The sequence below is a fragment of the Salvelinus sp. IW2-2015 genome, unplaced genomic scaffold (genome assembly GCF_002910315.2).
Source record: "Salvelinus sp. IW2-2015 unplaced genomic scaffold, ASM291031v2 Un_scaffold1727, whole genome shotgun sequence".
Classification (NCBI taxonomy): Eukaryota; Metazoa; Chordata; class Actinopteri; order Salmoniformes; family Salmonidae; genus Salvelinus; species Salvelinus sp. IW2-2015.
Genome location: NW_019943114.1, coordinates 91,547 through 105,006, shown reverse-complemented (window position 1 = coordinate 105,006; position 13,460 = coordinate 91,547). Strand labels below are relative to the sequence as shown.

Genomic DNA, 13,460 nt, shown 5'->3' with positions numbered 1-13,460 from the left:
TGGCCTTACCTTTTAGGCACTTGTCAATCRGGGAGGATTACATACGTGTAAGCCAATCAGAGGCATGGTGCAGCTATTACCGTATTGCACCTATCCAATCCTTTCATATACGTGAAGTGTGTAGTAGAGACTAGGGGTTGATTTGGTGACCGGAACAGGCCACAGAGCACTGACATGAAGACAGTACTGGACCATATCGGCTAAGACCAGTGGTGGCTGGTGGCACTTTAGATGGGGAGGACGGGCTCATAGTAATGGCTGGAACGGAATAAATTGAGTGGTATCAAACACCTGGTTTTCCATGTGTTTTATACCATTACATCCATTGAGTTGTCCTCCCCTCACCAGCCTCCTCTGGTTGACCGAGGTAATCACTGCCATGCTATTACACCCATTGTGAGTTTAGTTATATTATTGAGTCTGAAGATCCTAACCCAGAAGTGGGTTACCATTTATTGTTTTCTATGCACACACACACACACACACACGTGATTCAATCCAACAGCATCTACCATACCCATCTGCATTCAACCTTTTCGATTGACACTGATTTTCTTGGTTGTGTAGCTCACATCCTTGCACAGAGCMCTAGTCCACATGTCTTTGCTGTCACATCCATAGTTCCTCCCAAACCAGTCCACTGCATGTATGACGCACCTTGACCCTGATTTCACTGTCTGGCATTGAAAGCATTGAAGTCTGTAACCCACCCASCCAATATTCAGTGCAGTCACTGCACAGTACTTTAAATGTATTACCCCTATCCCATTTAATGAAAGGCAYTTGAGATCATATTGTAATATTACCACATCTCAAAGTGGCTTCCTCTCATCACCTTCATATACTGTTCTGAGAAGACCGGATAGGTGAAAGCAATGTGGGGGAAGTGTGCTAAAAGTATTTATTTCACCGGTTTCCTTCATTCAGATCAGTGTAGATGAAGGAAAGGATGCGATGAGAGCCATTGAGATGCTCTTCATACAAACATAAATAGGTTTCACCTTATGAGAGTACACACGTCTCTTATCTGTGTGGTGGTGGGGTTCCAAGTATGAGATATTMARGGTGAACAAGTATTTAATTGTGCTTCATAATGGTCCATATTTCAGGTAGTAGCCAATGAGAAGGACATTGCCCCTAGACACTGATCTAATATCATTTTGGAGTTTTACCCCTAATGAGATTTTGGAATCAGTATTTGGGGTAACCTGTGAATTTTAGAGCAACCTGATTTCTAGGGCTTTAACTCAATTTGTTTTTCTGTGATTGCTTGTGTCCTATCTCCTCACCCCTCAAATGTATTTGAGGAGAAGGTCCAAGGTCCGGCTACATCATTCTACCCAGGGACCTACCCATTTCAGTGACACTTTACAGGTGGTCCTAAATCCCCAGTTAAATTACTCTAGCGCCCCCAAGCGTTCTTTCAATGTTTTTTCTTATACGAGCCAGTCTGCGTCACTTGCAAATCCCCTTTTCTCTAAAATCATATTGACGTTTGTTAGTACATCAACACTATGTAACTCTTTGAAGTATATTTTACTTAAGTTATTTACATTTATGTAGAATAAATTAAACCATATTTACGTGTATATCGGTAAAATAAAATGACCAAGTTGTGTCTTAACTATTATACACAAAGACGTCTACAACCACTTTGAGCTTTGAACCAATATACCTTATGTGGAAAGAAATAACGAAACCCTATATCACCATGCGCTCGTTACTGGTGTTTTGAATGTACGAATTGAGATGCCAGTGGCAAGGCTTCTCAAACTAATCCTAGTTATATGCTACTTTATATTAAAACAATGTAAACGAAATAGGCTATTCATACTATTCCTTCCAGAAGTCWGTTGAAAGTAGSCTAATTTKTGCCCCACYTCAGAGGCGAGTACTTTTGAGCTATGTGTGTGTAATAGCCTAATAACGGTGCTCTGAGCTACAATATTCTCTGCTGTTCCTCTCTCTTCATGCGGCCAATCAATGAATGGATGTGTGTTACTTGCTGGCTCTCACAGGGACCAACCCGGTTGCCTCACCGTTGATCAATTCTCTTCAMGCGCTGCACAGATGCAGTGATCTACTCATATTGCGATGGGTTTCTTGAACACTCCACTCTTGATCTTGGGCGTAATTTGACAAAATGTAGGAATTGAGCATACCTATGTTAAATAGATTCAGGTCATTTTCATGGAAAGTCGGTTTTAGATTAATGCTGTGAAGTTAGTCTCGTGTACCTGAAAGTGATCTATCCGAATTTTAAATACAGATTAGTGGGCGCCACTGAGGTGTATAACTGAACGGTGAGCGCGCTTTCATTGTTGACGCTCACCAACGTGCGCGCACTTGCCAACGTCATGTTTCCGCCCTCTTCCCTTGCTGGCCAATCACTTTTCTTCCCCATCTACTTCATTCTTCCGGTATTATGACCGCTTGCCGTGTAAGGGACAACGAGTGTGAAATGTTATGATTATGTCAAGTTTTCGGTGAAACTGGTGGATTAAGGATGCTCGTGACCGTGATGTTACTGTTTCCCGTCTGTCGGTCGTCAGTTCGGGCAGTGCTTTACTGTCAGAGGCGCTTTAGCAAGGTGTGCAAGCTTATTCAACCGTTTTCTGTTATGAAAAGTAGCTGTACTGGCCTGCTGAGTACAGTATCATTGGGTTGTGGAGCCAGCCTTCTCCAAATCAGTGGTGTAGCATTGTCCTATGACCGCTCAGGTACATAGGTGTGGGCGTGTCCTCTGACAAACCATTGGATGGATCTATGAATAGCCCTGAATGTGTTCTGACGGCCAAACAAGACTGCGCTGTAAACTGTCATGTCATTTGTGTCTGTGTGACCACAAGGTTATAATTTTTTTTTTTAGGGGTGTTTGGTGGGAGGGGACAGTGCTCAATTAAGCTTATTATTGGGTCCTCTTGCTCTGAAATATGCAACTACTAATGTATGTATGATAATACCATACGTTTTGTTATGAATGCCATATTGTGCGAAGATTTGATATAAAACGATTACATGGTAATGGTATGATCCCCGTTGTCTGTATTGTTGTTGTTCATATAGACCCCTGTGTTCTCTTTTTTCCTAATTTCTTCCCCTCTGCCTTTAGATACAGGTATCCCCTGCTCTGTCTGAGCGTGTGCGGGTCTTTGAGTCTCTCAGAGAGAGGCAGGGACAGCAGAGGACAAGCGGTGCCACGAAACAGGCCTTCAGCGTCCGATTGGCTGATGGCAGGACGGTGAATGGCACCACAGGTGTGACCACGCCCTCAATCATCGCTCAGAACGCACGGTTAGCCTCTCAGACATTGTGTGTGTGTGTGTTTTTATAATGTATTATTCAGAATCCTAAAAGTCAGGGAAGGGTTATCCCCAGTGCTTGACTTGGAATTCAATAGGTGCTGGTACTTATTTTGAGTGCCGGTACTGTTTTATATTTAGGTAAAGGAACTCTGAAGTACTTTTGAGCTAATATTCTATAAGAGGTGCAGGAACTCAAGCAGCAGAAATGTTGAGGTGCCGGTACTCTGCTCCATTGAGCTTCTGTCCAATTCAAGCACCGTTTGTTTATCCCTCAGAACACGTGCAGTGTTTACAGGCAGCCCAAGTCTCTTATTTTTCCCCACTAATTGGTCTTTTGATTCATCAGATCTTTTCACATCAGTTCGTTTTCAGAGCTGATCTGATTGGTCAAAATTAGTGAATTAATTGACCAATTAGTGGGAAAAAATATCAGAATTGGGCTGCCTGTCTAAATGCAGCCTTAGTAACTCCCTGCAGAGTCCTACAGGCCTTTCTCAGTCCCTGGGACACCTATGTGTCCAATCTCTTTGCTTTCAGATTGGAATTTGGTGAAATTGGATAGGTGTAAGCAAACATATTGACATTGTCTCTAACCCTCCAACTCTTCATGTCTGTGCAGTGTGAAAGGTGCTCTGGTGTGCAGGGTGAATGGAGAGCTGTGGGAGCTGCTTCGCCCCCTGGAGGCTGACTGTGAACTACAGCTGCTAGGCTTCGACACCACAGAGGGCAAACAGGTACTTACTAAGGACATTCTCATTCATCTAGAAGATCTTACATGTAGAGCAGTCAGAGGCAGAGGTTGACCTCTTCTCTCTCATCCCCTCTCGCTCATCTTTTTCATTTTCTCCCTTCCTGCCTCCCTTTCTCCCCCAGGCGGTGTGGCGGACAGGAGCGTGTGTTGTGGGGTGGGTGTTAGAGAGGGTGTTTGGGGTGAATGTGTGCAGAGAGGGCGTGTCAGAGTCCAGCCTCTACTGTGACCACCTCCTGGAGAACAAGTAAGACATCTCCCCCTCTTTGTAATATAATATCTGCCATTTTGCAGATGCTTTTATCCAAAGCAACTTAGTCATTACATTTTACCCCACTAACCATCCCCTCACCTTTTGGCACCCCTTTAAGACAGAAAAGCTGCTTTGAGGGAGGGAGGGAGGGAAGGAAGGATGCATTTGTTCTCTAACAGCCCCTGGGAGGAGCTATCATGTAAACGAGATTTTCTTTTTTTTTATATATAAATTTGCTAAAATGTCTAAACCTGTTTTTGCTTTGTCATTATGGGTATTGTGTATAGATTGAGGGGGAAAAAACAATTGAATCAATTTTAGAATAAGGCTGAAACGTAACAAAATGTGGAAAAAGTTGAGTGGTTTGAATACTTTCCGAATGCACTATATACACAGAGAAACAGTACTTACCCCTGGTCTCTCTCCCAGTGCCCTGTCCCTAGCTGAGCTAGAGGAGAGATGTAAGGAGGCCGCTGGCCAGAAGCTTCCTCTCTCCAGACTGGAGCTGAACAGGCAGGAAGTTACAGAGCTCTTCCAGGTRAGAGGTCATTGGCCCTGTTTGTCTGTCATTGGCTGCATCTGAAATGGCATCCTATTTCTTATGTAGTTCCCTATATAGGGAATAGGGTGCCATTTAGGACATAGCCATTGTGGTTGGAAACAGGCATTTGGATCAATACCAGTACTATTTTGTACCTTACCTGCACTAAATGTATTTGGCTTAGAGTGTTTGGTTAGTCAGTGTAATGACGCAGGGATAGTATGAAGTTGGTACAGAATGAGACATTAGATGGCATTACGGTTATGGCCCACAGTATTCTAGAATGTAGGTGTGTTGCTTTGCTCCTACCTGTAGCAGCTTGTGGAATGACTGTTTACARGTGTTGTCTTTAACCTCTGYCTGTAATGGTCATCTAGGAATGTCTGTAATTCAAGGGGTGTGGCCGTGATACACGAGTGTGTATGTGTACTAACTGKGTGTGTTCTGTCATCTAGYACAATGCTCTGAGACTCCAGTTGATTGAAGAACAGATGAGTGGTCCTACTGTCACAGTCTACAGGTTTGTTGCTCAGCATCTCACAGCCTGATAAAASACACCACATGGTAATGCTACAGTCATGGTCTGTTTTTATGGAGAAATGACTGTACACTAGGATGACATGTCCATCTCTTCCTGTTCCGTGTGTGGATCAGGTGTGGAGACAGCATAGGAGTCTGCAATGGTCCTCTCCTCCCTCACACTGGTCTCCTCAAGGTCTTCAAGATGCTGCAGGTATGTGTGTTTGTGTGTGTGTCAACCTGCCTGCCTTCCTGTCTGCATATCAGTTCAGTGAGGAATATACAGTTCTTGTCTTCTCCTCATGACATCTAAACTACGCTGGATGTAAAAATTGAATGTACAGGATAAAAAAACAACACTTAAATGGGTTTTCATCGCATTTTCATCTCTACTGATGGTTTTGTCACAAACCATGTTGAGTTATGTAGCGAATGTTCCCACTCTGGTCCTGGCACGTGTGCTGTAGCCAACAGCTGGCACATAGTGTGTGTATAGCCTACATGATGAGATTATTATGGACAAAAGAGCGAGATTCTTTTTATTTGTCAAAAGGCAGCCAAGCATCAGATCCTTGATACAGTATTTGTATTTGGAAAGGAGCATCAAGCTCACCACCTTGTGTTTTCACCACCCTGAACTTCATAATGACTTATTTCATCTGTACTCTAGTAAACTGCATGCTTTCCTGACGTGTCGTAYTGGGAGGACCACACAGACTTGTCATCGCGTGACTCCAAGTTTACTTCGTTGTGATGGTTATTATATAAATATTTGCACATAAAAGCATTTCCACCGCCATTTTAATTTTAGACACTAAAAGATCCCACCTTGTCAAGCGTATTTTGTCTACATTTGGAAAGTTTACCGACAAATTTGCTGTTTCCATCTGGCCTGTCATGATTACTTTTTTTTCCCAACATGTACTTTACTCGCATAAAAAGGTTGGATGGAAACCAGGTTACTGTTTAACTCATAACATGGGCTGTGACATTACCATGCATTATAGCCATTAACTCTGACCTCTTCCTGATACTAATGTGTACTGGGACTGCACAGGTCACACTGGAAATTCCTTACTGGTAAATGACAATCACTTGGCAGTCACTYGCCAGTTAAATGACGCACTGGAGACTAACAAGTCAGAACAACATGTCACACGGAAGACAAGCGAAACAAAACGCTGCTTGTTTTTTTCCTAGAAGCATTAGAACTGTAGCTTGGTAGCCCYTGATGCCAACAATGACCTATTTGCTGGTGCTGAGCAATTAGTGCTTGAGGTCTGTTCGGTTTCGGTTTGATGATCTGGTTTGTTCTCTAGAGAAACTGTGCATCGAGCTCACAGAAAAAATAATGAACRAAATCGAATTCAAATAATTGAACTGACGTTGGTCAGTTAGTTGTTTTAAAAACCAACATTTCGGTTAATCGCTCAGCACTACTGTTTGCTTTCAAAGTGGAATTTCCATACGGGTATTATACTGGTCAGAATGGAATTTCCACTTTCCACGCTGGGAGAGCAATAGCCACAGGATGTTGTGATTGTCAGTGACCAGTTTCCTGCCCCCGCCAAGTCAAATCCTGTCAATCTTTATTGTCCCAAGGGGAAACGCAGCCCCTGCCCATTATCTGTAGAGCAGTGGTTCCAAAATGGTGGCTATGGAACAAAGATGGCTGGGATATATATACAGTGGGGAGAACAAGTATTTGATACACTGCCGATTTTGCAGGTTTTCCTACTTACAAAGCACGTAGAGGTCTGTAATTTTTTATCATAGGTACACTTCAACTGTGAGAGACGGATCTAAAACAAACATCCAGAAAATCACATTGTATGATTTTTAAGTAATTCATTTGCATTTTATTGCATGACACAAGTATTTGATACATCAGAAAAGCAGAACTTAATATTTGGTACAGAAACCTTTGTTTGCAATTACAGAGATCATACGTTTCCTGTAGTTCTTGACCAGGTTTGCACACACTGCAGCAGGGATTTTGGCCCACTCCTCCATAAAGACCTTCTCCAGATCCTTCAGGTTTCYGGGCTGTCGCTGGGCAATACGGACTTTCAGCTCCCTCCAAAGATGATCTATTGGGTTCAAGTCTGGAGACTGGCTAAGCCACTACAGGACCATGAGATGCATTTTACGGAGCAACTCCTTAGTTGCCCTGGCTGTGTGTTTCGGGTCGTTGTCATGCTGGAAGACCCAGCCACGACCCATCTTCAATGCTCTTACTGAGGGAACGAGGTTGTTGGCCAAGATCTCACGATACATGGCCCCATCCATCCTCCCCTCAATACGGTGCAGTCGTCCTGTCCCCTTTGCAGAAAACCATCCCCAAAGAATGATGTTTCCACCTCCATGCTTCACGTTTGGGATGGTGTTCTTGGGGTTGTACTCATCCTTCTTCTTCCTCCAAACACGGCGAGTGGAGTTTAGACCAAAAAGCTCTATTTTTGTCTCATCAGACCACATGACCTTCTCCCATTCCTCCTCTGGATCATCCAGATGGTCATTGGCAAACTTCAGACGGGCCTGGACATGCGCTGGCTTGAGCAAGGGGACCTTGCGTGCGCTGCAGGATTTTAATCCATGACGGCGTAGTGTGTTACTAATGGTTTTCTTTGAGACTGTGGTCCCAGCTCTCTTCAGGTCATTGNGTCTGTCAGCGTAGTGTCCAGAGCATGGAGGCGCTACCAGGAGACAGGCCAGTACATCAGGAGACGTGGAGGTGGCCGTAGGAGGGCAACAACCCAGCAGCAGGACCGCTACCTCCGCCTTTGTGCAAGGAGGAGCACTGCCAGAGCCCTGCAAAATGACCTCCAGCAGGCCACAAATGTTACAGCCCAACACCGTGCAGGACGTTTGGCATTTGCCAGAGAACACCAAGATTGGCAAATTCTTCAAAGATGAAAGCACGTTCACACTGAGCACATGAGCACATGTGACAGACGTGACAGAGTCTGGAGACGCCGTGGAGAACGTTCTATATATATAATACTCACTACCTACCGGTCAAAAGTTTTAGAACACCTACTCATTCAAGTGTTTTTCTTTATTTTTACTATTTTCTACATTGTAGAATAATAGTGAAGACATCAAAACAATGAAATAACACATATGGAATCCATGTAGTAACCAAAAAAGTGTTAAACATCAAAATATATTTGAGATTCTTCAAAGTAGCCACCCTTTTGCCTTGATGACAGCTTTGTACACTCTTGGCATTATCTCAACCAGCTTCAGGAGGTAGTCATCTGGATTGCATATTAATTAACAGGTTTACCGCAAAAAACATCATGAAACTGGCCATCATGAGTACCGCCACAAGAACTGAAGACCCAGTGTTATCTCTGCTGCAGAGAATAAGTTCATTAGAGTTAACTGCACATCAGATTGCAGCCCAAATTAATGCTTCACGGAGTTCAAGTAACAAACAGATCTCAACATCAACTGTTCAGAGGAGACTGCTTGAATCAGGCAGGGGCGGCAGGGTAGCCTAGTGGTTAGAGCATTGGACTAGTAACCGAAAGGTTGCAAGTTCAAATCCCCGAGCTGACAAGGTACAAATCTGTCGTTCTGCCCCTGAACAGGCAGTTAACCCACTGTTCCTAGGCCGTCATTGAAAATAAGAATTTGTTCTTAACTGACTTGCCTAGTTAAATAAAGGTAAAATATATAAAAATGGTCACATTGCTGCAAAGAAAACACTACCAAAGGACACCGATAAGAAGAAGAGACTTGCTTGGGCCAAGAAACACGAGCAATGGACATGAGACTGGTGGAAATCTGTCATTTGGTCTAATGAGTTCAAATTTGAGATTTTTGGTTCCAACCGCCTTTGTGAGACGCAGTGTAGGTGAACGGATGATCTCCGCATGTGTGGTTCCCACCTTGAAGCATGGAGGTGTGATGGTGTGGGGGTGCTTTGCTGGTGACAGTCTGTGATTTATTTAGAATTCAAGGCTACGGTGGCTACCACCGTATTCTGCAGCGATACGCCATCCCATCTGGTTTGGGCTTAGTGCGGCTATCATTTGTTTTTCAACAGGACAATGATCCAATACACACCTCCAGGCTGTGTAAGGGCTATTTTACCAAGAAGGAGAGTGATGGAGTGCTGCATCAGATGACCTNAGTTTGGACACACCTACTCATTCAAGTGTTTTTCTTTATTTTTACTATTTTCTACATTGTAGAATAATAGTGAAGACATCAAAACTATGAAATAAACACATATGGAATCCATGTAGTAACCAAAAAAGTGTTAAATCAAAATATATTTTATATTTGAGATTCTTCAAAGTAGCCACCCTTTTGCCTTGATGACAGCTTTGCACACTCTTGGCATTATCTCAACCAACTTCAGGAGGTAGTCACCTGGAATGCATTTTAATTAACAGGTATACTGCCTTAGTGCAGTTGCAAAAACCATCAAGCTCTATGATGAAACTGGCTCTCATGAGGACCGCCACAGGAATGGAAGACCCAGAGTTATCTCTGCTACAGAGGATAAGTATATTAGAGTTAACTGCACATCAGATTGCAGCTCAAATTAATGCTTCACGGAGTTCAAGTAACAGACACATTTCAACATCAACTGTTCAGAGGAGACTGCGTGAATCAGGCCTTCATGGTCACATTGCTGCAAAGAAACCACTACTAAAGGACACCGATAAGAAGAAGAGACTTGCTTGGGCCAAGAAACACGAGCAATGGACATGAGACTGGTGGAAATCTGTAATTTGGTCTAATGAGTTCAAATTTTAGATTTTTGGTTCCAACCGCCTTTGTGAGACGCAGTGTAGGTGAACGGATGATCTCCGCATGTGTGGTCCCCACCTTGAAGCATGGAGGTGTGATGGTGTGGGGATGCTTTGCTGGTGACAGTCTGTGATTTATTTAGAATACAAGGCACACTTAACCAGCATGGCTACCACCGCATTCTGCAGCGATACATCCCATCTGGTTTGGGCTTGGTGGGGCTATCATTTGTTTTTCAACAGGATAATGATCCAAAACACACCTCCAGGCTGTGTAAGGGCTGTTTTACCAAGAAGGAGAGTGAGAGAGTGCTGCATCAGATGACCTGGCCTCCACAATCACCCGACCTCAACCCAATTGAGATGGTTTGGGATGAGTTGGACCGCAGAGTGAAGGAAAAGCAGCCAACAAATGCTCAGCATATGTGGGAACTCCTTCAAGACTGTTGGAAAAGCATTTCAGGTGAAGCTGGTTGAGAGAATGCCAAGTATGTGCAAAGCTGTCATCAAGGCAAAGGGTGGATACTTTAAAGAATCTAGAATATATTTTGATTTGTTTAACACTTTTTTGGTTACTACATGATTCCATGTGTTATTTCATAGTTGTGACGTCTTCACTATTATTCTACAATGTAGAAAATAGTACTAATAAAGAAAAACCCTTGAATGAGTAGGTGTGTCAACTCTTGACTGGTACTGTATATATTGGACACCTACTCATTCAAGGGTTTTTCTTTATTTTTACTATATATACTGAACAAAAATATAAACGCAACAATTTCAGAGATTTTACTGAGTTATAGTTCATATAAGGAAATCATTCAATTGAAATAAATTCATTAGGCCCTAATCTATGGTTTTCACATGACTGGGAATACAGATATGCATCTGTTGGTCACAGATACCTTAAACTACTATTTGTGAGACTGGTTGGACTTACTGCCAAATTCTCTAAAACGACGGCTTATGTTAGAGATATTAACATTGCAGGAATGTCCACCAGAGCTGTTGCCAGAAAATGTATTCAGCATGTCAATTGCACGCTCCTTGTAAAACTTGAGACATCTGTGGCATTGTGTTGTGCGACACAACGGCACATTTTAGTGGCCTTTTATTGTCCCCAGCACAAGGTGCACCTGTGTAATGATCATTCTGTTTAATCAGCTTCTTGATATGCCACACCTGTCAGGTGGATAGATTATCTTGGCAAAGGAGAAATGCTCACTAACAGGGATGTAAACAAATTTGTTCACAAAAATTGAGAGAAATAAGCTTTTTATGAGTATGGAACATTTATGGGATCTTTTATTTCAGCTCATGAAACATGGGACCAACACTTTACATGTTGCCTTTTATATTTTTGTTCAGTATATTTCTCTTTTCTGCTACTCTCTCTCTCTTTCTCTGTCACACTCTGTCTTCTCTGTCCCCCCTCTTTCTGTTCAGGTGTCTCCCGTAACGTTGACCAATCCTGTTGGCACGTCAGGCGTGATGCGTGTGATGGGTGTGGCCTTCCCAGGAGAGAGGGAGAGGGAGGAGTGGGAGAGGGAACAGGAGGAGGCACGGAAGAGGGACCACAGACGCATCGGCAAGGTGAGGTGGACGGGGAGAGGGAAGAAAAAGGATCTAGGCCCAATAAGCTTAGAAATATAAACAACTGGAGACAGGTTATTATTGGCACGGCAGCGCTACTGTAGCTAGCCGAGTAGTGTAGAAACTATTGCTAACGAACAAACCTATTTTAGCAGGCTAGCTTAGCATCTTGGCTAACTGTGAGGCAAGTGCGACGGTGTCTCAAATGGAGCGTATACTGATAGGGGGGAGGTGTGTGTGTGTTTTGCCTCCAGGACCAGGAGCTGTTCTTCTTTAATGACGTCAGTCCTGGAAGCTGCTTCTTCCTGCCTAAAGGAGCTCACATCTACAGCACACTCGCTGACTTTATCAAGGTAACACGCACACACAGACGCATCACAATTTTTATGCTTGAAATATTGTTTATTTTTATTGATATAAAATAGACTAACTTACCAATCCTATCTTACTAGCTACTGCTTCTACAAAATAGATCAGATATTCACAGGAAACCTATCTCTGCAGCCAACTCCAACACCCCCGGAATGGCTTGTAGTTTCTCCATCAGAAAAATGCAACTGGTCTCCTGGTCCCAGTTTTCACAAGTTGTCTATCTGTATTTCGTCTATCGGATAGTGTTAAATGCATAGAAATAGAATGGTCAAACCATTAACTTGAATTAGGAGTCCAGTTCTATTCATTCTATTTCTATGCATTTAACACTATCTGACAGGCCAAATCCAGAACTGGGCCCTGAGCTCACACGCTGCTCGTAAAAACCCCTCCTAACTCTCCTGTAAAACTCCACCTTGCGCTTCAGCTCCATGTGCTTGTGAAACAGATGTCATTTCTCCTGCTCAGGCAGGTGCTGGTTGTGATGCCAGCAGCTGGCCATGTTTAGGGACTTCCAGTGCCACTCACACTGCAAGATCTCTGAGAAACTCGGGTCAGGACCAGACCTAAATTCACACACAAAACCAGTTCTATATGTACTCAAATGCATGCTAAACAAGGAATGTTGAGAAGTACACCAAACTCAACAATGAACCAAATCTTCGTGAGAATACACCATGATTCGCACCATTGATGATGGGATTTGAAGGTCTTGCAGGAAGATACTGATGTCTCAGTGCCATCCATGTTACAGACGGGTGAAATCGCTGGATGTAGAAGCGCGTTGTTGAAAACTTGATAATCTAAGATGGCAGAAACCAGAGTAAACAGTCTAGAGTGTTGGGCCAATGTGGTCTCTGTCTGCACGTTCCGAGAGCACCACTTTCTCCTCTATAGCCGTTGCTAAGTGATAATTGACACTTCCACATTATGCTGTTTAATTCTGATAGTTTTCAAAACCGATGAAGATGCAATTTGTTGACACCAAAACACAATACCGACATGAATACACATTATCCCAAACGCTAATCAGTAAAAATGTATTTTAAATTCGCTGCACTGTTTTGTTTGTTTACAGCGGGTCATTTCATAGGGAACTGTCAGAGACAGTCTCGTATTGTTACATCAGCATCATGTCAAGAATAAGGTGCTAACATGTCAGCTGTTTTAAAACCTGGCAGAAATATCTTCATATATGGCTCTGACAGAAACAAGTCCCTCGTCTTGGTGTTGATGCCACCAAAACAGTTCCATATCAACATTGGTGCCTATCAAACATTCTAAAGTTGCTCTTTTCAATTGTGAGATCATCATATTCAAATGTAAGTATTCTTATGAATAGAATGACCATGGCAAGGAAATA

The 13,460-nt window shown here is 43.0% G+C and overlaps 1 protein-coding gene across 6 annotated transcripts in view; it reads left to right on the top strand.

Moving 5' to 3' along the window:
• The first annotated feature begins 2,401 nt into the window (after nt 1-2,401).
• The window catches only part of tars2 (threonyl-tRNA synthetase 2, mitochondrial), a 29,888-nt gene continuing 18,829 nt past the window's right edge, over nt 2,402-13,460 (top strand). Inside the window, exons 1-9 of one of the 6 annotated variants that reach the window (XM_070439523.1) lie at nt 2,404-2,590; nt 3,113-3,294; nt 3,925-4,039; nt 4,179-4,300; nt 4,736-4,844; nt 5,303-5,367; nt 5,502-5,580; nt 11,579-11,725; nt 11,980-12,078. In XM_070439523.1, coding sequence (XP_070295624.1) covers nt 2,507-2,590; nt 3,113-3,294; nt 3,925-4,039; nt 4,179-4,300; nt 4,736-4,844; nt 5,303-5,367; nt 5,502-5,580; nt 11,579-11,725; nt 11,980-12,078 — 1,002 coding nt within the window. In that variant the 5' untranslated portion in view covers nt 2,404-2,506. Of the gene's footprint in view, nt 2,591-3,112; nt 3,313-3,924; nt 4,040-4,178; nt 4,301-4,735; nt 4,845-5,302; nt 5,368-5,501; nt 5,581-11,578; nt 11,726-11,979; nt 12,079-13,460 lie in introns of all 6 variants that reach the window. The other 5 variants (XM_024139235.2, XM_070439524.1, XM_024139236.2 and 2 more) reach the window with 5 other exon arrangements.